Genomic DNA, 23,861 nt, shown 5'->3' on the forward strand with positions numbered 1-23,861 from the left:
GGACAAGGTGACCAGAGGGCCTCCTGACGGCGCCCTTCCTAGAATGAGCCAATGAGGAAGGCGAAGAGGGGCGCGCGGGCAAAAAAGGCCCGGCGTGGCCCCGGGTCCCAAAGTTCCGTGTTCCGAGCCGCAGAAGTTTCTCGGGGTCTTAGAGTGGGCTCTCCCTGCCGTCATCTCCGGATGGTAGGTGGTTTGCGAACGCTGCTGGTGGGTGTGGCTTTTCTTTGTGGCAGTACTGTCCCTAACGCGGAATCCGAGCCGGGGATGTCTAGCCCTATTGTCAAGTACCTGTGTGACCTTGAACAAATCTCATCCTCTTTAGGGCCTCACTTATCCCTCTCTGGAAAATGGGCAGTTTCTCAAACCGACAGAAAAAAGGGTCAGAGTTTCTAAGTTATTAACTAAAGGTACCCTGGATCCCCTAGACTCAGAAGTTTGTTGCATCTCCTTTCTCACCCCTCATTCAGCAGCCTTCCATGGCTCCTCAGTGCCGTTAGGAGAGAACCAAGACTTTTTCTGATGAGCTAGAAGACCCTGAATAAGTCCAGCCTTAGGCAACATTTCCAGATGCCACTCCTATCCCCAATCCCCATTCACTGTACACCCTTCCGGGCCACCTTTCCCAAGCCCACAGCCACTGCTGCTGCTGCTGCTGCTGCATCACTTCAGTCGTGTCCGACTCTGTGTGACCCCATAGACAGAAGTCCACCAGGGTCCCCCGTCCCTGGGATTCTCCAGGCAAGAACACTAAAGTATAACACTAAATTCTTTAAAGCTCTGCTCCAGCTCCCCTCCTGGGGATAGCACGAGCTATCCCACCCTCAAAGCTTCTTGCCTGGCAATTAGACCCTAGCACAGCCAACAGTCACCCAAGAACCTAAAAGCTAGTATCACCTCCAGTTTACAGATAAGGACACTGAGATTGGCAGAGGTCAATGCACTTGCCCAATGTCATACAATGAGAAAGTCACAGAGCCAGAACATGAACCTACCCCACCTTATTCCTGTGCTTTTCATTCCTACTCTACTCTCTCTGTATGCTTCAGAGCGAGCCTACCCTATTGGTTAGATTTTTGATTTGTTTTGAGGGAGAGGGATGCTGTAATGGATCTGAATCCTGAAATCAAATACAGCTCAGCCCTTTCCTGCTGTGTGACCTTGGCCAAGTGATCATCTTCTTTGAACCTCAGTTTCCTCCTTGGCAAAATGGAGATGTTAACTGCCTGTTATTTAGGATTAGAGGAGAGTTGATAAGATCATCATATATGTCAAGTGACAGGGGGCCTGACACGCAGGACTTTTTATGTCCTGTCCATTCTGAGTGCTCAAAGTGGGACAGTACCTAGAGATGATGGTTGGGGCAGGGGTGGGGGGAGAGTGGGCAGCTCTCAGGAGGTGATGGGAGGACCTTAACCCTCAGGAGTAGGCAAAGAAGACTTCTTGGAGGAGGGGATGTCTGAACGAAGATCTAAAGTATAAGTAGGAGATAACCAAGTGAGGAGGGAGGGAAGGGAAGGGAGAAAGGAAGAGGGCACAGCAAGTGTCAAGGCTTAAAAGTGGTTTTCTTCCTTTGAAAAGATTCTTTTGTGGAACGTAGAGGAGTTATGACGGTGACATGGCAGGTCAGGCAAACCCATGTACACATGCGTCTCTAAACATACAATCTCTCTATCATGTACCCACACACATGCACAGTCAAGTACAGAGAATCATGTCACACAGGTAAACACCAGGACACAGAACTGTAGTGTCAAACTCCTGTACGTGCATCCAGAATCACAACACAGACAACACACAGGTACCAGAAAAAAAAAATCACAATGCCTCCTACACTCCGGAACACAGAAATCCAAAGTAATGAGAAACATACATAAGGCTGAATCATTTCACCCAGACACTAATACACGTAGGAGGAATTACAACCCTCCCCGTACACAGCTTCACAGAGTTATGTCACAGCGACCCACACAGAACGAAAACATCATCAGGCACACAATGCTACATAGAGCTCCGTAGGAACACAGTGTCACACGCAGAATCACAAACGGACACCCAGTGCACTCACACCCCCTGAAGCAACCCTAGAGATGAGGCAACACACAGAGCTCTGGTGCCTACCAAGGCGAGATCTTTATGGAGGTTTAGAGATTAATGGGTTTCAGAGCCAGCATGGCTGGTCCGGTTCCTACCCCCTCCCCAGCCCAGCCTAGGTCACCCCCTGAGGGAGAGAGGGGTCAGATCCTTCTCCCCCCGACATAGCACCGATCTGGACAGGCCATCTCTTGATGAAACGATGAGAAGTGCCTTCCAAAAAGGGGAGTGAATTGGGTGGAGAGAGTGAGGGTTTCTCCTGTGGGAGACCAAGAAGAGCACCATCGTAGAAAGAAATTTGGAGAGGCGGGGACACGGGGTGGCAGAGTACTGAGGAGTCCGGGCCTCCTCCCCACCCCGAGATATGTCGATTGGGCTGTGCGTATGCCTGCGCGGCTGGGGAAGTCTCCTAGATTGTGAGGGAGCCCTGGGTTCCCCAGATACTTGGAGTTAAGTAAAGGTAAGTATATGTCTGGAGGACTGAGGTGGGGAGTGGAGGGGGGTCTGGGACAGAGAAGTTTTAGGAATATGAGACCGAGAACAGAGAGGCTTGAGCAGGAAGTCCATTAGCCCAAGGACCTGGGGGGTCAGGATCTGGAATGGGAAGACTTAAGACAAAGAGTAGTAACTGGAGCTAGTTGAGTTGGGTGGGAAGCCCAGAACAGAATTAGGAGGGTGGGGTCTGAGATCAAACAGTTAGAGGTATTAAGATTTGGAACCAGAGGAATCTACAGGGCAAGGTCCAGATTCTAAAATCAGCTGAATTGTAGAACTACAAGAATGTGGATCTAAAATCAGAGGCAGTTGGAAGGCTGTGAGATCTAGAACCAGAGATAAAGAATAAAGACTCGAATGTGAAAAAATCTGAAGACCAAGTTCTAGAACCAGAGGGATTGGGTGAGCTTAACCCTAGATCCCAAAGCTTAGAGCTGTAAGGTCTAGAACCAGAAAAGTTGATAAAGCAAGGTCTGTAATCAGAAGATGTTTGAAGGCTGAGTTCTAGGTGCAGGGTAATTTGGAGTCATAAAATGTGGAATAAAAGGGAATTGGAGATTGTAAGATCTAGAACCAAGGGAATTTCTAGGATGAGGTCTGAAATCGGAAGACATTTAAAGCCAGTTTCTAGGATCAGAGAAGAGAGAGAGAACCAGGTCTGGAATCAGAGTCTTGTAAATTGCAAGACGTAGAGATTTATATATAGTCCAGAACCAGTAAATCTCTACCTCATGGTAGAGATCATGAGAACTAGAGTGAAGGAGAACTGGAATGTGGTATCTAGTTCAGAAAGTACTAATTATAAGCTCAAGACACAAAACTAATATCTTCCTTTTGATGGGAAAAGCAAGTCTCAAGTCTAGAGTTGAAAAGGAACGAATCGAAACTATCTAGACGTTACAGAGTCTGGATTTGGAAAGAAATGCACCAAAGGTCAGGAAGAGTAGCACCAATTGAGAGCTTGGGGTTGTGAGGTACAACGTCAGAGGAAATCTTTGGTCTTTTCAGAGTTAGAATCAGCAGAAGTGGGAGCATGTGCCATTGGGAACAAGGGAGAAGTGTGGGAAGAGCTCTAGAACCAGAGGAAGGCAGAGAGTGAGTTCTAGAAGCAGAGGATTCTGGTGGTCCTGGGCCAGAGGGGTTTGGAAGTTATGAGCCTTAGAACCAGACAGCTTTGAAGACTGTGAAGAAGAAAGAGTTGGAAAGTGAACTCCAGAATGAGAGAAAGCTGAAGACTGTGAGATCTAGAATCCCAGTGGTTTGGAGGATGGGAGAGCTAAAGCAGACCACATTGGGCATGGTGCAGTCTGGAACCAGAGATGCATGGCAGGGGGCACACCATCTAGAACCAGAGAAGGCCTGAAGTTTGTGGTCTAGAACCAGAGAATGTTGAAGGTTGTACAGTCTAGAAGCAGAGGAGGCTGGGAGTGGCAGAGTCTAGAACCACAGTGCGGACTAGAACCAGAAAGCGTTGGAGGTTGTATGGTCTGGAAGCAGAGGCGGGAGGCTCCACCTGTGATAGGAAAACCAGCATTAGCGTTGGTGTCCAGGTCAGGCTGGAACCAGCTGGAAGTCTAGAGTGGAGGTGTGGGCAGAGCTCGGTGGCTGCTTGGGAGACGAAGGGCTCAATGAGAAGTCATGGGGGGTGGAGGAGGGGTGGTTAGGCAGTTAGGTCTGGCCCAGAGGCCCCCCTTCCCCATTGACACCTATGAAGAGGGCGGGAGATCAGAGTCGCACATTCTTACAGACCCCAGGCAATCTGTAGCAATTAAAAACATACCATGAAAACAACAAAAATAAGAATGAAAGAAAGATGGATAGGAAGAAACATGAATATGATTATCAATACACCCCAAAGCCCAGAAATACAGATCTGAACCCCAACCTCCCCCACCCCCAATTACCGAAAATAAAGCCAAGAGAGTTGAAGAAAAGGATGAGGTAACCAGGATTGAGAACCTCAAGGGAAGTCCTGAGTGAAGCAGGAAGGGGCCAGGGACCCCCTCCCAGAGGTCACTGAGCTGAGACCACCCCAGAGCACCCCCAAATGGTGGGGGGGGGCGGAAGGGTGGGGGCTGAGGTAGGCCTCGAGGTGGGTGGGGGTCACCGAGAGGAGAGAGGGAACCCTTCTCCGGGCCCCACCATCCTGTGCGTTGGCTGCCAGCTTGGAGTATGGTTGACATCCTTTCTTGGGGAGGAGAAAGGAGATGAGAAGAGGACCTGACTCAGTTGGCCTGGGCCAAGCCTGCCGCTAGCTGAAAGTGGCTCCTGGGCAGGGCCGTGTCCTCGTCCGGGTAGAGAGAGAGCAGGGAGGGGCCCGGGCCTGTGGGGGAAGATGGAAGGAAAACCAATGGGGAGTTACCACCCCAACCCGTCTTCCCTTCCAGACAGTTAAAAGCCTGACCGCTGGGACTTCCCTGGTGGTCCAGTGGTTAAGAATCCGCTTTCCAATGTAGAGGACACGGGTTCCACCCCTGGCCAGGGAACTAAGATCCCGCATGCTTCTTGGTGCAGCCAAAAAGAATAAAATGGCACCCCCGCCACTGCCAAACTCCTGTCCCCACTGCGTGCACTATTTCCCCCAGTAGCACTGCTCTACGTTATTGTATTTATTTCTTTGTTCTGGACTGGCTCCCTCACTAGAATGTCAGCTCTATGAGGGCAGGGAGTTCCGCCTGTTTCACTTCCAGGTGTGTCTCCAGCTCCTCGGACAGCACCTGGCACTTACTGCGTGTTCAGTGAATATTTGTTACACGTATAAAGGAAAAGAATGAATTGAGGGATAGTGACCGTGGCTGAAACAGAGGATGTGATGCAGAGTGTCGTCTGAGATGAGACAGCAGTCAGACCCCACAGAGACTAGAGTCCAAGCCGAGGGGCTCCTTCTTTTTGAAGGGCACTAGGGAGGCTTGGAAGAGCTTTGAGCAGAGGAAGACCAGGGTCAGATTCGTGCTTTGGAAAGCTCCCTCTGGCTGATGCCTAGAGGTTTCAGGTGGAGCCATGGCTGTTGACAATGATGCCGGGAGCCACATAGACACAGCAGCTTGTCCCATTCTGCAGAGGGGCTCTGAAAACAGCATTCCCGTAAGGGTGAGCTTTCTTGAGTGTTTCTTATGAAACCGGTCTCAGAGGCATCTCTCCAAGTCCTCAAAATATCTCCTTAAAGTGTGAACTCTTACAATAGGCCCTCACAGAGGGGCTTCCCAGGTGGCGCTAGTGGTTAAGAACCCGCCTGCCAAAGCAGCAGACGTAGGTTCGATCCCTGGGTCAGGAAGATGCCCTGGAGGAGGAAATGGTGACCCACTCCAGAATTCTTGCCTGGGAAGTCCCATGGACAGAGGAGCCTGGCGGGCTACAGTCCACAGGGTCGCAGAGTCAGACACGACTGAGCGACTGAGCACGCTGTCACTAACAGAGGCGGGAAGCCGAGACTCCAGAAGCAGAAACTATCTCCCAAGGCCACAAGCTGGGGAAGACCAAGGCGCAATCAGACAAGGGCTTTGGGAGACCTGGGCTCCACTTCCACCTCAGGGGGCATCTTTGGCTAGCCCCTGCCTCCCCCAGGGTGCCCCCCAACCCCCAAGAAACTGGGAGGGAATGCCTGTTTCCACTAAGGTCATGTGCAGGCACTGACAGCCCATCACCACCCTCAGGATCACCCCACCTTCTCTCAACCATCTAAGGCTCATCTCACGGGAGACAGGGACCCTGGGCCCATCTACCCAAGTTGCTACTCACCCAGGGCCTCATTCAGTTCCAGGAGGTGGGTACTGGGATCCTGCCGGCTCCCTGGGGCTGGTCCTCCTGTCAGAAGGAAGCTCTAGGGGACAGAGACAAAGCCACTGTCATTACCATCATATCCAGGGAGGCAGGATGGTGCAATGCTTAAAGGCACCGTGGGGGTCAGTGGCCACTTATCCGCTCTGTGACCTTGGGTGAGTCGCTGTCCCAGTCACGCTCTGCAGCTCCTTCCAGAGCCTTGTTCTTCCCTTTTCCTGGGCCCCAGCAAGCTGACCTGCTCCCATGGACTCCATCAAGGTGCAGCCTTGCTGCTCCTTGTTTGTTTGTTTTTTTTGCTCCTTGTTTTCCCTTGGGTTTCACGTGATGGGAGATACCAGCAGGCGGGAGGAGGAAGACCAGGGGTATTTGATCTTTTAGCTGCTTCCCTGCTGGCTTATCATGGGTTGACCGTGTCCCTCCACCGAAGGTTTCAGCTCTTACGAGGTGGACCCTACTCTCTCAAGGATCCAGTCACCACCTCCTTGCCCTGTGCCTTCAGGCTAGAGGTGGTGTTGCTAATCCCAGGGTCTGGCCCACACCTTTACCCACAGTCCTGTTACTAAATTCTCCTTAATACCCCATTTGAGCATGCTCTCTGTGTCCTGTCCAGACTCTGACTGATAGAGTTGTTTAACCTCTTGAGTGTAAATGTGAATAATAATAATTGGGAATTCCCTGGTGGTCCTGTGCACTTTCATTGCTGAGGGCCCAGATTCAATCTCCGGTCAGGGAACTAAGATCCCACTAGCTGCTTGGCATGGCTTAAAACACATAAATGAATTTTAAGAAAAAAATTTAAATTAAAATAATTATTACTATTCAAGAGTGGCTGTAGGGATTGAATAATTTACTCAGGCTAGGCATTTAGTGCAGGCAGCGTCTGGCACATGGTAGACACTCAATAAGTAAGAAACTGTTGATATTATCAACCTTTATCAACCTGATATTATGCCCTCATGTTCAAACAGCTCTGTTCAGACTGAAAATTCAGGCTTTTGTTTGGTTGGTTTTTATATGACCATTTATCAACAGCCCACTAAGGAGCAGCTAAGGGCCTGATTTCATTGCATCTCACGCCAGTCCTATGGAATGTAACTCTCCCCACTCTCCAGATGAGGAGACTGAGGCTTAGAGTGGTGACATCACCCACACACCCGAGGTGTCAGAGTTACTAGCTGACAGACCTGGGATTTGAACCCAACTCAGTCTGACTCTAGTGTCTGTACTCTTAAAGCTACACTAATAATCCAAGTCCAGAACAGTGCTAGATTTGCTGGGGGGGAAGCGGGGAGGAGGAGTGGTTCCCATGGGAGGTGAGGTTTCCTACAGATATTCACCCTTGTCATTTCTCCCCTTACTCTGCTTATTTTTTTCTTCTTAGCACTTACCACCAACTTACATCTATTTGCAAAGCCCTTTCATACCTATTTGTCTGAGCCAGCAGATCAAGGTCCTATCCTTGACGGGATGACTGACCATCCATTTGACCTTCAGCCAGCCCCTGCCCTCCTTGTTTTTCCATCTCTAAAAACAGTAGGTTTAAGCCTGCCAGGTTCTGAGGGCCCGAGAATCCCACGCAACCCCATACATACCAGGCTGAGGGGAGGCAACAGGAAGTTTTCGGGTTCTGGGCTGGGGGATCGTTTGGGGGGCCTTATGCCCAGGAGCTCCACCTTTTCTACCTCGTCTTCTGAGCTCGGGACCAGGGCCCTGGAGGGAGACAGGCAAGAATCTCAGGGCCCAGCAAACCTGGGAAGGTGTGGGCCCCACTGTGCGCAGGTGAGGAGCGTCCATTCACTCCGCCAAGCACCCATTTATTCCTTTACCCATACAGCCACCGGTCCATTCATTCGTCTGTCTTATCGACACATCTTCCATTCATCTATCCAATGACCCCCACTCACCCACATACCTATACAGCCTCCATCCACCTGACCTTCCATCCATCCACCTGCCATACTCACTAATTTTCTCCCTGTCTCATTTCACAAATCTTTGTTGGGTACCCACTGTATCCAGCTCCAGGCTGAGCGCCTTGGAAAATAATGAGATGTATCCATGAAAGCCTCGTAAGGATAGTTACGAGACCACCCTGGAGACTAATGGGCTCATGCCTGCAACTTCAAGAGCAGAAACTTGAGTATTAATAATAGTGATCTAGGGGACTTCCGTGGAGGCTCAATGGTTAAGAATCCACCTGCCAGAGTAGGAGACACGGGTTCGATCCCTGGTCCGGGAAGATCCATGACATGCTGCAGAGCAGCTAAGCCCCTGCACCACAACTATTGAGCCTGCACTCCAGGGCTCAGGAATGGCAACGACGAGCCCAGATGCCTGGAGTCTGGGCTCCACAACAAGAAAGGCCACCCCAGTGAGGGGACTGAGCACCTCAGTGAAGGGTAGCCCCTGCTGTCTGCAACTAGAGAAAAGCCCATGCAGCAACGAAGACCCAGCACAGGCAAAAATAAATAAAATTGTTAAAGAAAAATAATGATCTAACATGTTGAAAGGGGAACACAGATCCTCTGAAATTATATGTGAAATTGTGTGTCGATATGTGTATGTGTCAAGTTTCTTGGGAAGAGTTCGTGGCTTTCAACAGATTCTCAGAGGTGTTAGGAAACTTGGTTCTGGACAGTTTCTCTGACACCACGGCAGTGTCCTCCTCACTGTGACAATAACTGTCACTAGGCCAGAAATACATCCTAAAGAATAGGTTGGCTGGTGGAATGTGGATAAACAATAAGAACAGTGGAGGAAACTCCAGAAGGAGGGCACAGCCCTGACAAAGACATAAAGATTGAAACAAACATGGCACGTGCTGGGGACACCAAGGGCCTGGCTGGAACAAAGGTCAGGGTGGGAGGAACGAGGAGGGGTGAGGCTGAAAGGAGGGGGCAGGAGAAAGATGGGGTCAGGGACCTTCTCTCCACCTCCCTTTTATCTTAGTTCCCTGACGAGGGATTGAACCCATGCCCTGGCAGTGAAAGCACAGAGTCCTAACCACTGGACTGCCAGCGAATACCCTCTACACTTCCTTTCTATCCCCGTTCGACTGCAGCTCACCTCTTCCGAGCCCCAACCATGGGGGAGGATGCTGAGGGATCCCCTCTGGAAGGGCTGGAGCAACTCAGCCGGGGGTCACTCCCCCAGCGGGGCAGCAGGGAGGTCTCAGGGGTTGGGGGTGACATGCCGTGGAAGCTCCGAGCACGGGGCCGGGGGACAGCCCCTGGAGGTCTGTGGTAGGCCCTGGGTAGCTGCTCGCTGGAGTTGAGCTGAAAGTCATCATCCATGGAGATGTAGGGGGCCAGCATCTCCAAATCCAGAGCATCGACGTCCTGCAGAGGGCAGGAGGGAGTTAAGAGCGTGAGCTTTGGCCTTGGGTGAACCTGGGCTGGAGTCCCAGCTCTACCACGTCTGAGTTGTGTGCCTGAGGTCAAGGGTCTGAGCCTCAGATTCCTCATCTGTAAAATGGGCAGAAGGACTCTGTGGTAGCCAGTGGCCAAGATGGCCCACAAGGATCCTTACCTCTTGGTATTTAGGCCCTAGTTTAGTCCCCAACTACTGTGTCCAGTCAACCCTAAAAGACATAAACCCTGAATATCCACTGGAAGGACAGATGCTGAAGTGCCAATACTTTGGCCACCCGATGCGAAGAGCCGACTTATTGGAAAAGACCCTGATGCCGGAAAAGACTGAAGGCAGGAGGAGCGGGCAACAGAGAATGAAATGGTTGGATGGCATCACCAACTCAATGGACATGAGTTTGAGCAAACTCTGGGAAACAGGAAGCCTGGCATACTGAAGTCCATGGGGTCACAAAGAGTCGGACACAACTTAGTGACTGAACAACAAAGACCCCAGAAGGACAAAAGGCGGTGTCTAGAATATCCTTAGTCTGACAAAAGGTGCTCCAGAGTTTAAGGATGTACCTCATAGGTCTTCTCAGTCAAATAATAGAACTGCTATTAAACTTCAGAGCTGTCACTCAGCCATCTCAACAGAAGCCTGAAGTAGGGAAGGGTTTATCTCAGAGATTAGTAGGTATGGCTTTTGTCTAGTTGAGTGAACTCCAAAGACACTTACATGAACAGAAGCACCGGCAGCTTGGACTGAAAGGGAAAGGGATGGTACAAAATGAAAAGGGACCTTTGGACCATCAAAACTCTCTAAGCAGAAAGCAGGTTACAAAACCACTCAGCTGCAAACACATGCTACCTTTATCTGAAAAAGGAAGGATGAAGAGTGAATTGCCAAGAGCCCAAAGGGTGGAGCCAAGAACCATGGAGAAAAACTACTGGGAAATAGTAGGAATGAGTTCTGATCAAGGAACTGTTTTTTTTTTTTTAGCTTTTTTTTTTAATTGAAGGATAACTGGTTTACAATATTGTGTTGGTTTCTGCCATACATCACCATGACAAAGGACTTTTGATATTTGCCCAAATGAATTTCAAAACTGCTATGGATCAGAGATCCATGTGCTCTCCTTCCCCCCACTTTTTTGAATAGGAATATTTTGGCAATTATTCTACACCTGTCCCATCACTGGATGTTGGGAATGTGGATGGCAGACAACTTGTCTCTCTAGTTCAGAGGCCAGCAGATTGAGAGGAACTGTATTTGAGGTGCTCAGCCACACCCAGATCTGACTGAGGTGATGAGATTCTGGACTTGAAGTTGTAATGGGAAGAGACTTCAGGGGGCCTCGGGAGGGGTGAGTGTACCTCGTGTGAGGGAGAGATGAATCACTGGGGGTCCCAAGGATCATTGCCTTCTGGCGTTCCCACTTGTTTGTGACTGCCTTCCACACCGTGCCGCGGTTGGTCTTTCTGACCAATACAATACAGCAGAAGTGATGGGATATCACTTCTGACATTAGGATATAAACGACCGCATCTTCTGTCTTGGGTTCTCTCTGTCTCTCAGATTACTTGCCTTGGGGGAAGCCAGCTGGCATGCTGTGAGGATGCTTAGGCAGCCTCTGTACAAGCCCACATGGTGAGGAACTGAGGCCTCCAGCCAAAGCCGTGAGGGCCTGCAGCCTGCCAACAACCATGTGCGTGAATTTGGAAGTGGATCCTCTAGCCCCAGATGACTGTAGCCCTGACTGAGAACTTGATTTCAACCTCATGAAAGACTTCGACAAAACCATCCAGCTAAGCTGCTTCCAGATTTCTCATTCTCAGAAACTGCAACATAATAAATGTTTGCTTTAAGGTACTGAGTTTTGGGGTAATTTGTTACACCACGATTGATAGCTAATATATCATGCCACTGTCATTCATCTCTCCAGACCACCATTCATCCAAACACCACTTTCTACCATCCATCCAACAGTCTGTCTACCCAGCAACCCATCCATCCGGATAGCTAAGCATTACCCATCCGTCTCTACTGTCACCCACCTGGTGAATTCAGTGACCCATCTATCTATTCATTAACCACTCCACCATCCCTCTCTCAAGCTTGATATGTCATCCAGAACCCAGAGGTAAAGATGGTTCCTTCCATGCCAGCCCTTACCTGAGTGATATCTAGATCTGTCTCCACTGCCTGCAGGTCTTTCCCAGAGGCCAAGACTTTGTGTGCATTCTCCACGTCCCCAAGTAGTTCATCTGGGAGATCTGCCTGTGGGGACAGAGTAGAGACTCAGGAAATCTTGGGCCTGGGAGATGTTGGCAGTAAGGCAGTCTAAACGTTTGAGCTCGGACCAGAAGTGAGGGTCAGTTGTCAGACAGCTGGGACACCAAGCGAGTCAAACAGCAGATGTGAGTTTCTGAACCTGGGTGTGCAAAAGTCTGAGTGCCTGGGTGTAGACTGACTGAGCACACATCGGAGGTTCAAAAGACCAAAGTCTGAGGCAAGGATACTCAAGCCCTGACGGGTTAAAGATCTTGGAGTCTGGGGGGAAACAATGCATAGTCCAGTTGTCCCAAGGGTACCAGTGAGGTCAAAGGTCACAGTCTGTTTCTCTAGTGGCGAGAAGATATTTTAGGGGGTCATGAAGGTGGGGATAAGGAAAGGCAAGACTAGAAAATATGGACCCCCTGAGTCAAAGGTCAGCTTTCTGGACTCTTAAGTAAAAACAGTAACCATTACAGTCTGTTGAAGTCTTTACTAAGTGCTTGTCATGAATGGCACTGAACCTTTACCATAACCAATGAGGTGGCTACCTGCTACTATCCTAATTTTACAGGTGAGGAAACCGAGGCCCCACTTGTCCAGGGTAACACAGCTATACATGGCAGAATCAGGGTTTGAATCCAGGTTTGAGTAATCTAAAACATCAGGCATTCTTGTCTCTGTGAGGTCAAAATTCAGAGAACCCAGGACTTCCCTAGTGGTGCAGTGGTTAAGACTCCGTGCTTCCACTGCAGAGGGTGCACTTTCAATCCCTGGCCAGGGAACTAAGATCCCACATGCCATGTGGTGCGACCACAAAGTAAAAATTAAAAAAACAAAATTCAGATGCTTAGTCACAAGGAATGAGGGGTTACCCTTGCCAGTCCCAAACATCCTACATTTTGATCCAGATAACAGGTGAAAGAATCTGGAATCTAGATCTTGAAGGAACCCCACCTCCCTCTTATCCCCAACCTTTCCACTCCACAGAGGGAGAAACTGATGCCCAGAGAAAAGCAAGGTTCAAGCCAAAGAGCCAAAAGCCTGGATCCTGAGGGCTGTAGTGGAGGGAATGCTTACCGGAAGAGGACTCTGGGGGCGCCTTGTGGCTGGGGGTGCACTGGGGGTAGCGGCTACTGAAGTCCCATCCAGGATTGGTGCCAGGAGGCGACGGAGGTCAGGGCTACAGAACCGACGGGGGTCAGCGGCCAAGGCGGCCTCACTCAGGGCAGGGGGGTGCAGGAAAGCCAGGATCTGGGGACCAGAGGTGTCTGCAGGACACATCAAGATGGGTAGGACACAGGAGGGTCACTCAGGGCTTAGGGAAGAGCCCTCTGCCCACCCCAGGGAGCAGAGCTGATGATGTAATCAGTAGGGACCCCATTCACAGCGTTGGGAGCTGAGTGCTAGAGAAGACCTGCTGGGCCAGGTGCCATCCCTTCAGTTGCCCTGAAGGGTCCTAGGGGAGGGGCCAACACGGAGCAGGGGCACACAGTAGATAGGGGCAGTAGCACCTGCCTAGTGGTGGGGACACATTTTAATATTTCAGATTGACACAGCTGGACTGGGGCACAAAACGAACCTGATTCTCCAGTAGCACAGAACAGCCTTTGGCCATTTGGCTCTGGTGGAGGGAGGGTGAGTGGGCATGTTGGGGGAGGAAGCTGGCCCAAGACCCTCATGGAGGTTCTAAGGAGGGTCAAGACATGGTCCTGAGCCAGTGCTAAGTCAGAAACGGAAAGGGTGTGGGTGACCTCATACCACACCCAGGAGCATGGGTTGCTAGCAACTCTTTGGAGATGCTGAAGCCCTAAAGAACAGTCAGAGAGGGAAACTCATTTATCCAGGATTGGAGGAGGAGGGCGATGATTTTAAGCAGGAGAGAAGGAAGAGGTAAAAAGAAGCCAGATGTGGAAGGGTCAAGACTATTGGAAGCCAAAGTACAGTGAAGTGGGCGCAGGGAACAAATTGAAAGTGGGGACACTTAGGAGTCACAGCAGGATTCAGAGCACAGGACAAGAAGACTGAAGCAATACAGGAGAAGAGGGAGGACAGAAGAGAGAAGAGCATCCTGGGCAAAGGAAACTGCACGTGTAAAGGCCCTGAGGCAGGAAAGAGTCTATTATGTTCCCAGGGCACTAAGGAAGCTGGTGTGGTTCAGAGTGAGTAAGAAGGGGAAGGAGGCAGGAGGCAGGTCCCACGGGGCCAGGTGGGTCAGATGAAGGCACTTGGGCTTTCTCCCGAGCATCCTGGAGACACAACCCCACCCAGCCCCAGCCCAGCCCCCTACCAAGTCTGTCCCCAGGATTAGGGGCATCCTTCTGAGAGGGGCTGCCCCGCTGAACGTGTCTGCGAGAGTGTCGCTCCGTTTGCTCCAGGGACAGCACCACTTCGGTCTCTTCCACCCGGCTGGGGTACAGGGCAGAAAGGGGAGTGGGAGTCAGAGAGGGTGCCTGGCCCCACCCCTAGGCAGTCCCCTCCTAGTGATGTCCTGTTACAGGAGGCCATCTAGTCCAGGGGTGGGAGGGCATTGTGCAGAAAATAATTTGCCATGCTGACTTGTTTTAAAGATTTAAATTTTGTTGACTGCTTTTTTTTATTATTATTAAGAATAGCATTGAAAAGAAAGTTAAGGGTGTCTTTCCAAATTCCCTCTATGGAAGGAAAGGCAGGAAAAAAAGAGTTGGCATTTAGCACAGCCTGGGAAGAAAGAGAAGAGACTGAGGGGCCATGAGGGGCAGAGAACAGGGAGACTGAAAGGCATGAGAACTAAATATTCCCTTAATAGGCATTTACTTATAAACACACTCTTATAAATGTATTGATGAAGACTACATATGTACCATATCTTATGTTACCAAATATGAGGAATCTATAGGGATATATTTTTATGAATAAGATTTGATTTAGGAAGCTTCTATTCATAGACATTTGCCACATTCAAAGGAACGAATTTATAAATATATGCTTCTGTCCCTTGTGTCTTCCTGCCGCCCCCTCCCTCCCCAGTCTCTAGCTGCAGAAGCAATCCAAAAGTTCCCTCTGCAAACTGGCTTCTGGAGAATGGGGGCCTGGGGTGGAGGACCAGAGCCTCATTTGCATCTCGTTTGCATAACACTCTCCCGGATGGAGTGTGGGTGGTCCTTCCACCAGCTCTTCCAGAAGCTGGGACCCTGCCCCATCCTCACCCACCCCTTCTGGGCTGGAAACGCCCCAACTGAGGCTGCATCCAAAGCTGCCCCAGCCCTCCTGAAAAACAGATGCATATAGTCATGTGTACATGCTCCCCATACTCACAGGCGCAGACAGGAGCCCTCATACACTCCCAGGTCTATTCCTGGTCCGGCAGGCACACGCACTCTACACTGGGGCTAATGCCATGCCCCAGGGAATGCACATATTCATTCCTTCCAAACCTTTCTTGGTCGTGCTCAGTTCTGTCCAACCCTTTGTGATCCCATGGGCTGGAGCCCACCAGGCTTCTCTGTCCATGGGATTTCCCAGGCAAGAATACTGGAGTGGGGTGCCATTTCCTACTCCAGGGGCTCTTTCCACTCCAGGGATTGGACCCACGTCTCTTCTACCTCTTGCATTGGCAGATGGATTCTCTACCACTGTGCCACCTTAGAAGCCTTTTCCTAGACAACCAGAAATACTTAGTGGTTAAGAGCAAGGGCTCTGCAGCCAGCAGCCTGGGATTCAGATTCCAACTCTGCCACGTACAAGCTGTGTGACCTTGAGCCTATGGCTGAACCTCTCTGGGCCTCCTTTTCCTCTTCTGTAAAGTGGGGATAATAATAGTACCTCCTCCCCAGGTTGTCATGAGGCCTAAATAAGTTAGTATATGTCAAATGCATAGAACTGTGGCACAGGATGAGCTATATATATTTGCCATTATTGTTTATTGAGCAATTACTATGTGCCATGCACTGTTTTAGGCACTGGAGATTCAACAGTGAACAAGACAGACAAGACTTCGGCTCTTATGGTGGGAAATGCTAGTGGGGAAAGACAGACTTTAAGTAAAAGACATTATTGTTGGTAAATGTATCTACGTCGTTGTTGTTTAGTTGCTAAGTCACGTCTGACTCCTGGTGACCCCATGGACTGACTAGCTTGCTAGCCTCCTCTGTCCATAGGATTTCCCTGGCAAGAATACTGGAGAGGGTTGCCATTTCCTTCTCCAGGGGATTTTCCCGACCCAGGGATCAAACCTGCATCTCCTGCATTGGCAAGCAGATTCTTTACCACTGAATCACCAGGGAATCCCTATCTATGTAATTACAAAATGTATTACACGCCTTTCCAGTAAACAAAGCACTTGAAACATGGCTGGTTGGAACTGAGATGTATTGTCGTGTAAACGGCTTCCCCAGTGGCTCAGCAGTAAAGCAGTAAAGAATCTGCATGCAGTGCAATCCCTGGGTTGGGAAGAGTCCCTGGATAAGGAAATGGCAACCTGCTCCAGTCTTCTTGCCTGGAGAATCCCAGCGACAGAGGAACCTGGCAGGCTACAGTCCATGGGATGGCAAAGAGTCAGACACAACTGAAGTGATTGAGCATGCAGAGCAGGTCAGTGTAAAACACACCCCAGAGACTGACTTTCCTGGTGGTCTAGCGGCTAGGAATCCATATTCCCAATGCAGGGAGCCTGAGTTCCATCCCTGGTAAGGGGACTAGATCCCACATACTGCAACTAAAGATCCCACATGCCCCAGCAAAGAGCTCTCCTGCCACCTGGGAGCAGCCAAATAAATAAATAAAATACTAAAAACAATAAAACAGAATACACACTAGATGGAAAAATTGAGTTGGAAGAAAGAATCTTAAAGTCTCAATAATTTTTCGGGGACTTCCCTGACAGTCCAGTGGTTAAGACTCCCAGCTTCCAGAGCTTTCACAGCAGGGGGCTCGGGTTTGATCCCTGATGCAGGAACTAAGATCCCACATCCCACTCAGCATGGTCAAAAAATCTTTAAAACTTTTTAAATAATAATTTTTAATATCAATTACATGTTGAAATGATATTTTTGTATGCATTAGAATATGTACACACGTATCTATAACATAATATACAATAATTTAATAGTCTATTATTAATTACATTAATCCATATAGTCAAAGCTATGGTTTTTCCAGTAGTCATGTATGAATGTGACAGTTGGACCATAAAGAAGGCTGAGTGCCAAAGAACTGATGCTTTTGAGCTGTGGTGTTGGAGAAGACTGTTGAGAGTCCCTTGCACTTCAAGATCAAACCAGTCAGTCCTAAAGGAAATCAACCCTGAATATTCCTTGGAAGGACTGATGCTAAAGCTGAAGTTCCAATGCTTTGGACACCTGATGTGAAGAGCCAACTCACTGGAAAAGACCCTGATGTTGGGAAAGACTGAAGACAAAAGGAGAAGGGTCCTCCAGACCTGCCTTGGGTCAAAACTCAGCTAACTATGTGACATCGGGCAAAGGACTTCCCCTCTCTGATCTTCAGTTTTCCCTCATCCACAATAGGGATCGAGGAACTTACTTGGTGGTCCAGTGGTTAAGAATCTGCTTTCCAATGTAGAGGATGCGGGTTCAATCCCTAGTCAGGGAATTAAGATCCCCCATGCCTCATCAGGGCAACTAAGCCCGCACTGCCACAACTACAGAGCCTGCTTGCAGCAAACGACTGAGCCCACGTGCTCTGGAGTCCATCCGCCACAACTAGAGAGAAACTCACACGCCGAAAGGAAGACCCTGCATATGAACTAAGATCTGATGCAGCCAAAAATAAATGATCTGCGAAAATGGGCGTTGAAATAACGGCTCTACCTCATGGGCTTCTTGTGAGCACAAAGCCCATGGTGCAGAATGCTCCACGTGCCCTGTGCGAGTGAGTTATTCTTATGGAGCAGGTGCTACTGGCAATGGAAGGAGGCTCAGGTATGGAAGAGGAGGGATGGAGTCTACAAAGCGTCCGCACTCGAGCAGGCACAGAGAGCCACGCAGCTGCACGCCACACAATATTCATACTCAACGCTTCTCATCTCACAGTTAACCCCCTTTCAAATCAGAATCTTTGCATAACTTGTAGCCTTGAGAAGAATCAGAGCAAAGGAGAGGGGACCTCACTGTTTCTGAGTAACCTCCTATTCATGCTTCATCCATTTTCTGCCAGTAAAACTGAACTCCCCAGGCCTGCTCTTTGCTTAGAGGGCGAAAGACTGAAATTCCAGGGCCTGGTCATCCAAAGGCAAGTCTTCATAATGAATAAAAGGAGCTTCCAGAAGAGATAGGAGGGCGGGTCCCCTCTCCTTTGCTCTGATTCTTCTCAAGGCTACAAGTTATTCAAAGATTCTGATTTGAAAGGGGATTGATGGGAAAGCATTTCAAAGACAACCAGGCTTGTTTTCCTATGTATGAAGACTTGCATAAATATTCCTGTTACCAACCTCTGTTTTCCAATACAATCTCCTCTTGATCAAAAAGACCCTGGGAAGGACTTCCCTGGTGGTCCAGGGGCCAAGACTCCATGCTCCCCATGCAGGGGGTCCCGGTTTGATCCTGGTCAGGGAACTAGATCCTGCATGCTGCAACTAAGAGTTCGTATGCCACAACTAAGACTCGGCTCAGCCAAGTAAATAAATTAAAAAAAAAAAAAAAAAAAAGACCCAAGGAAACTCCTATAGCTTTAGAAATGAATGCCATGTCCTGGGAGACAGACTTCAAAGAAAAGCTGTAATTCTCTGACTTGGGTGATAATTAGCTGCCCTTGTCACACGTTGTCATGGTGAAAAACTTCTAAGATGCATGATGGAATGGGGGAGGAGCCTATGCTTTACCACTACACGCTCATTAGAATGGTTCCAATGAAGACAGAGGAAATCAACCCTCAATATTCACTGGAAGGACTGACGCTGAAGCTCCAATACTCTGGCCACCTGATGCAAAGAGCCGAACCACTGGAAAAGACCCTGATGCTGGGAAAGATTGAAGGCAAAAGGAGAAGCGGGTGGCAGAGGGTGAGATGGTTAGAGAGCATCACCGACCCAATGGACATGAATCCGAGCAAACTCTGGGAAACAGTGAAGGACGGGGGAGCCTGGCTTGCTGCAGTCTACATGGTTGCAAAGTGGGACACAGTGGCTGAACAACGACAACGAAAACAAAACCAGACGATATAAAATGCTGGCAAGGATGCAGAGGAACTAGATGCTGATGGGAACACAAAAGGGTAGAGCCACCTTAGAGAGCAGCTTGGCGACCTCTTCTGAAGGTAAGCACACACCGACCGTACGACCCGTCCATTCCATTCCGAGGCGCTGATCCAAGAGCAATGAAAACATATGACCTCACGAAATCATGGATGAGAATGTTCACTTTTCTTGTAATCACCCCAAACAGTCAGCAGTTCAAACATCCTCCAACTGACGAATGGATAAACCGCGGTCCATACATATTCATAGCATCAAAAAGGGACTGATGGATACTCACCACAACATAAATTTTAAATCTGTTAGGCTAAGTGAAAGAAACCAGGCTCAAAGACTACATAGTATAGAATTTCGTGTATATGACATTCTAGAAAAGGCAAAATTCTAGGGTCAGAGATTAGATCACTGGTGGCCAGAGACCACTGGGGGGTGGGCTGAGGTTCACTATATAAGAATTTTGGGGGGTGATGAAACTACTCTATAGCTTTTTTTTTTTTTTTGACCTTGCTGTGAAGCTTATGGGATCTTAGCTCCCCAACCAGGTACTGAAGCCTGGCCCCAGTAGTGAAAGTCAAGAAAGAAGCCAAGTCCTTACCACTGGGCTGCCAGGAAATTCCCTACTCTATAGCCTGACTGCGGTTCAGTTCAGTCAGTCAGTTCAGTCGCTCAGTCGTGTCCGACTCTCTGCGACCCCATGAATCACAGCACGCCAGGCCTCCCTGTCCATCACCAACTCCCGGAGTTCACTCAAACTCATGTCCATCGAGTCGGTGATGCCATCCAGCCATCTCATCCTCTGTCATCCCCTTCTCCTGCCCCCAATCCCTCCCAGCATCAGAGTCTTTTCCAGACTGTGGTCGGGGTTATACAATTCCCTGCATTTGTGGAAACTCACAGAACCACATAGGAAAAAAGAGTGAATCTTCTCATGTAAATTACATGTCAGTTTTTTAAAAGGCCCTACGATTCAGCTGTCTTATTATAACTTGAAAATAGTCTTTTTCATTTAAATTAGCAGCACACAGTCATATATTTGTGTCTACATGAAGATGCCTGTGTGTGATCAGTCACACGTGTTCTACATTCACGTGCACACTTCCTCTCACACTTGTGCACCGTGCATGCTTGTACATATACACACATACCTGTTCATACATATGCAGACCAGACCCATGCACACAGACATCCCACCTCCTTCCCGCTTACCTGATCAGGAAGTGGACGCAGACGATACTCTCAGATTGGGGACCCCGGCCCCCTGACACCACTGTGGCCTGGGTCTGGGTCCACAGGTAGCCACCACTCCGGGCCAGGAAGCGGTACTGCCCCGTTACTGCCTGGCCCTTGCTCAGCACTGGGGAGGGGCATGGGGAGGGGTTAGGGAAACTGAGGAGAGAAGGCAGTGGGGGCAGGGCACGGGGTATGAAGGATCTGGGAAGAGAATGTTCCCTGGGGCTGGGGGAGCGCGGAGCCGGTGTTGTCTGGCACCAAGCAGCACCGGAAATGGAACCTGAACACATACACGTATGGATGCTCTGGCCGACTGCATCCGAGTCCAGCGCGTGGATGTACTCGTAGGCAGAACAGCCAATCAGGTCGTCGGGACTGTAGCCGGCAACCTCCGCGATCCTGAGGTGGGTGCAGTGGAGCCTAGGTCAGTTCAACTGGCTGAGGTGGAGGGTGGGTGAGAGGAAGGAGAGGCGGGACACGGGGCCGAAGCCAGCAAGACAGAGAGAGACAGGCTTGTAACAGAGAGAAAGGAGAGCAGGAATAGGAAAAGGAGTGTGGCAGGCTGAACAACGGCCCCTGAAGACGTCTCCGTCCTAATTCCCTGAACGTGTGGACACACTACCTTCTATGGCAAAAGGGATTTTGTAGGTGTGATGAAGTTAACGATCTTGAGATGGAGAGATGATCCTGGATCCCCTGGGTGGGCCCAGTGTGATCACGAGAGTCCTTACAAGAGCGGGGAGCACACGGTCAGAGTGAGAACAGAAGATGCGATGATGGAGGCGGAGGTGGAAGTGACGCGCTTTGAGGTGAAGCGAGGGGCCACGAGCCAAGGGATGTAGGGGGTCCCCAGAAGCTTCTATGGCAAGGAAACGGATTCTTCCCTGGAGCCTCTGGAAAGAACACAGCCTTTGATTTTCATTTCATAAGGCTCATCTCAGACTTGTCACCTCCAGAACTCTGGGATAGAGAATATGTGTTGCTCTGAGCCACTAGCTGTGTGGTAACATGATACAGCAGCCATAGGAAGTTAACAGCGGAGAACCGAGCGTGCTCAGACGCTTCAGTCCTGTCCGACTGTTTGCAACCCTATTGGCTGTAGCCCGCCAGGCTCCTCTGTTCATGGGGTTTTTCAGGCAAGAATATTGGAGTGAGTTGCCATGCCCTCCTCGAGGGGATCTTCCTGACCCAGGGATCAAACCTGCAGTGTTCCATTGCAGGTGGATTCTCTACCCACTGAACCACCTGGAAAGCCCGAACAGGGGAGGAGAGAGAAGGTAAAAATGGGGAGAGCGATGAAAAGAAAGACAGAACGTGAAAGAAATAGGAAGGGGGTAGAGAAATGTTCTTGCCTGGGGAATCCCAGGGACGGGGGAGCCTTGTGGGCTGCCGTCTATGGGGTCGCACAGAGTCGGACACGACTGAAGCGACTTAGCAGCAGCAGCAGCAGAAAAAGGAAGAAAGAACATCACACACAAAAATAAGAATGGATAGAAATAAAAAGTAATCATGATGATAATTATTTTTAAAAAATAGGCATGTCTAGGCTACTCTGCACCAGGCAACTCACTGAGTGCTCAGAACACCTGTTCTAAATAGGCTCTGTTCTCACTTCACAGGACGGATGAGGAGAGGCGGGTACAGAGAGGTGAGGTCCTTTGGCCAAGGATGCACAACCAGCATTTGAACTCGAACAGCCTGAACCTGGATAAGAAGACCCACATATAGGGTACTTCTTTGGCATGTCCAGAAGTTAAGACTCTGCATTTCCAATGCAGGGCGCTCGGGTTCATTCCCTGGTTGAGGAACTAAGATCCCCCATGATCAGAGGCATGGCCAAAAAAAAAAAAAAAGACCCACAGATAATTCATATGAAGACAGAGACAGATGGAGTCAGAGACAGACCAGAAACAGACCAGAAAGAGAAGCGGGGGTGGAGGTGGGGGTGGGAGAGACAGTGCGTGCACTCCAGCAGAAAGGAAGAAGAGCCGGGCTTGGCAGGTGGTGGCTGGGCCCCTGACGCCTGCCCACCTCTCATCACAGTAGGTGAACTTCATGTCCAGGCTGTGGCGGCTGAGGAAGGCCCCTCGGCCCAACGGGGGCTCCAGGCTGCCAGGGTGGGGGATGGCTTCACAGATGAGCACCAGGCATTGCAGGGGGGGCTCCAAGTTGGGACTCCCAGCCGGGGAAGTCTGTGCCGGGGGCTTGTAGACCCTCATGTGTCCAGAACAGTGTAGTACCTGGCGGGGGTAGTTTGGGACGAGAGGGTGATGTACCTGGGCCTGGGGTTACCCAAGGGGCTGGGAGGTATGTTCCTGTGGCCCTCCCCTAGGGAGCTGAAAGAAAGCCCTGAGGACCCCCAGACCCCGACCCCATAGAGACCCCAACCTAGGAAAGTTCTGACAATCCCCAGATTCTAAGACACAGGGAGCTTCGAGAACCCGGTTTTCCTACCCCATGGAGACTCCAGACTCAGGACGCTGAGGACTCCCAGCACCAGGCCCACAGAGATCCAGACTAAGAAAGGATACAAGGACCCCACCCTCCTAAGTACCCAGAGGATGTCCAAGACCCAGCCTGAGAAAGTCCCACTGGATCCCAGGCCCAGGAGACCCCCAGACTCCAACCCGCTGTGGGAACTTTAGGGCTCAGGTCCAGCCCCGGCGGGCCCCTCCCCTCCAAACCAGGTCCTGCCCACCTTCCAGGTGGCCGCCTTGAGATTGAGGGTGCGCCCGCGGCTGCTGAGGGTGCTCTTCATGCGCAAGGAGAAGCACCGCTCCGTGGGGGCCTCCGGCTTCTTTTTGGACAGGCCTGAGGAGGGCCGCGGGGTGGGGGGAGGAGGGAAGGGAGGGAGCGGGGGAGGGAGGAGCTGGTCATCGGGTAGCTCAGGACAGGGCCCAGGTCCCTCCAGCACCCCGGTTACTAAACTCTTCCCAGCCTCATCCTCAAAATCTAGACCTGAAACCAGAGAGGGTCTCCCACGGGTATGCTATGCTCTTTAAGACCCACCCCTCCAGCGTGGGGTGAGTCCCTGCATTCCCCCAGGGCAGGGCCACGGCGTCCTTCTCTTCCCATCTATTTTTCTCAGTGGACAGGGAAGCTTGGCGTGCCGCAGTCCATGGGGTCGCAAAGAGTCGGACACGACTGAGCGACGGAACTGAACTGAACTGATTCCAGAGAGGAGAGAATATGCTGAGGGCAGGATGGAGCCTCAGTTTCTGTAATTTAAGGGCAGAAACCTCCAGGGAACTCACTCTGCCGGGGGGTCAGGGCATCCTGAAGCTCCTCTTGGTCACAGGGATGGATAAAATCAAAGATATTGTGTCCGATCAGCTCCAGCTGGGAGGGAGGGAAGCAGAGGGTGCCTTGGAGGAAAAGCATTTTCACAGGGCCTCTGAGCCATCTCGCCCTTCCCTTCCTCGTCACCCTGCCCCAACTCATGAACCTGGGT

General features: G+C 50.3%; 1 protein-coding gene and 1 long non-coding RNA gene across 7 annotated transcripts in view; one reads left to right on the forward strand and one right to left on the reverse strand.

The window, feature by feature from the left end:
* The first annotated feature begins 43 nt into the window (after positions 1-43).
* On the forward strand, positions 44-11,586 carry LOC129546642 (uncharacterized). Its single transcript, XR_008683915.1, has 2 exons — positions 44-183; positions 11,293-11,586. It is a non-coding gene; the product is annotated as an uncharacterized LOC129546642 (long non-coding RNA).
* HIF3A (hypoxia inducible factor 3 subunit alpha) overlaps positions 206-23,861 on the reverse strand; it is a 33,977-nt gene continuing 10,321 nt past the window's right edge. Inside the window, exons 3-14 of one of the 6 annotated variants that reach the window (XM_055411807.2) lie at positions 23,665-23,749; positions 23,109-23,221; positions 22,442-22,650; positions 20,703-20,809; positions 20,387-20,534; positions 14,279-14,397; positions 13,069-13,259; positions 11,890-11,994; positions 9,433-9,704; positions 7,959-8,076; positions 6,325-6,406; positions 216-4,909 (exon numbers count right to left, since the gene is read on the reverse strand). In XM_055411807.2, coding sequence (XP_055267782.2) covers positions 4,812-4,909; positions 6,325-6,406; positions 7,959-8,076; positions 9,433-9,704; positions 11,890-11,994; positions 13,069-13,259; positions 14,279-14,397; positions 20,387-20,534; positions 20,703-20,809; positions 22,442-22,650; positions 23,109-23,221; positions 23,665-23,749 — 1,647 coding nt within the window. In that variant the 3' untranslated portion in view covers positions 216-4,811. Of the gene's footprint in view, positions 4,910-6,324; positions 6,407-7,729; positions 8,077-9,432; positions 9,705-11,889; positions 11,995-13,068; positions 13,260-14,278; positions 14,398-20,386; positions 20,810-22,441; positions 22,651-23,108; positions 23,222-23,664; positions 23,750-23,861 lie in introns of those variants that run through there. The other 5 variants (XM_055411808.2, XM_055411804.2, XM_088830782.1 and 2 more) reach the window with 5 other exon arrangements.

Source organism: Moschus berezovskii, chromosome 22, assembly GCF_049115385.1.
Source record: "Moschus berezovskii isolate FMDL1 chromosome 22, NW_MosBer_1.0, whole genome shotgun sequence".
NCBI classification, from domain to species: Eukaryota; Metazoa; Chordata; class Mammalia; order Artiodactyla; family Moschidae; genus Moschus; species Moschus berezovskii.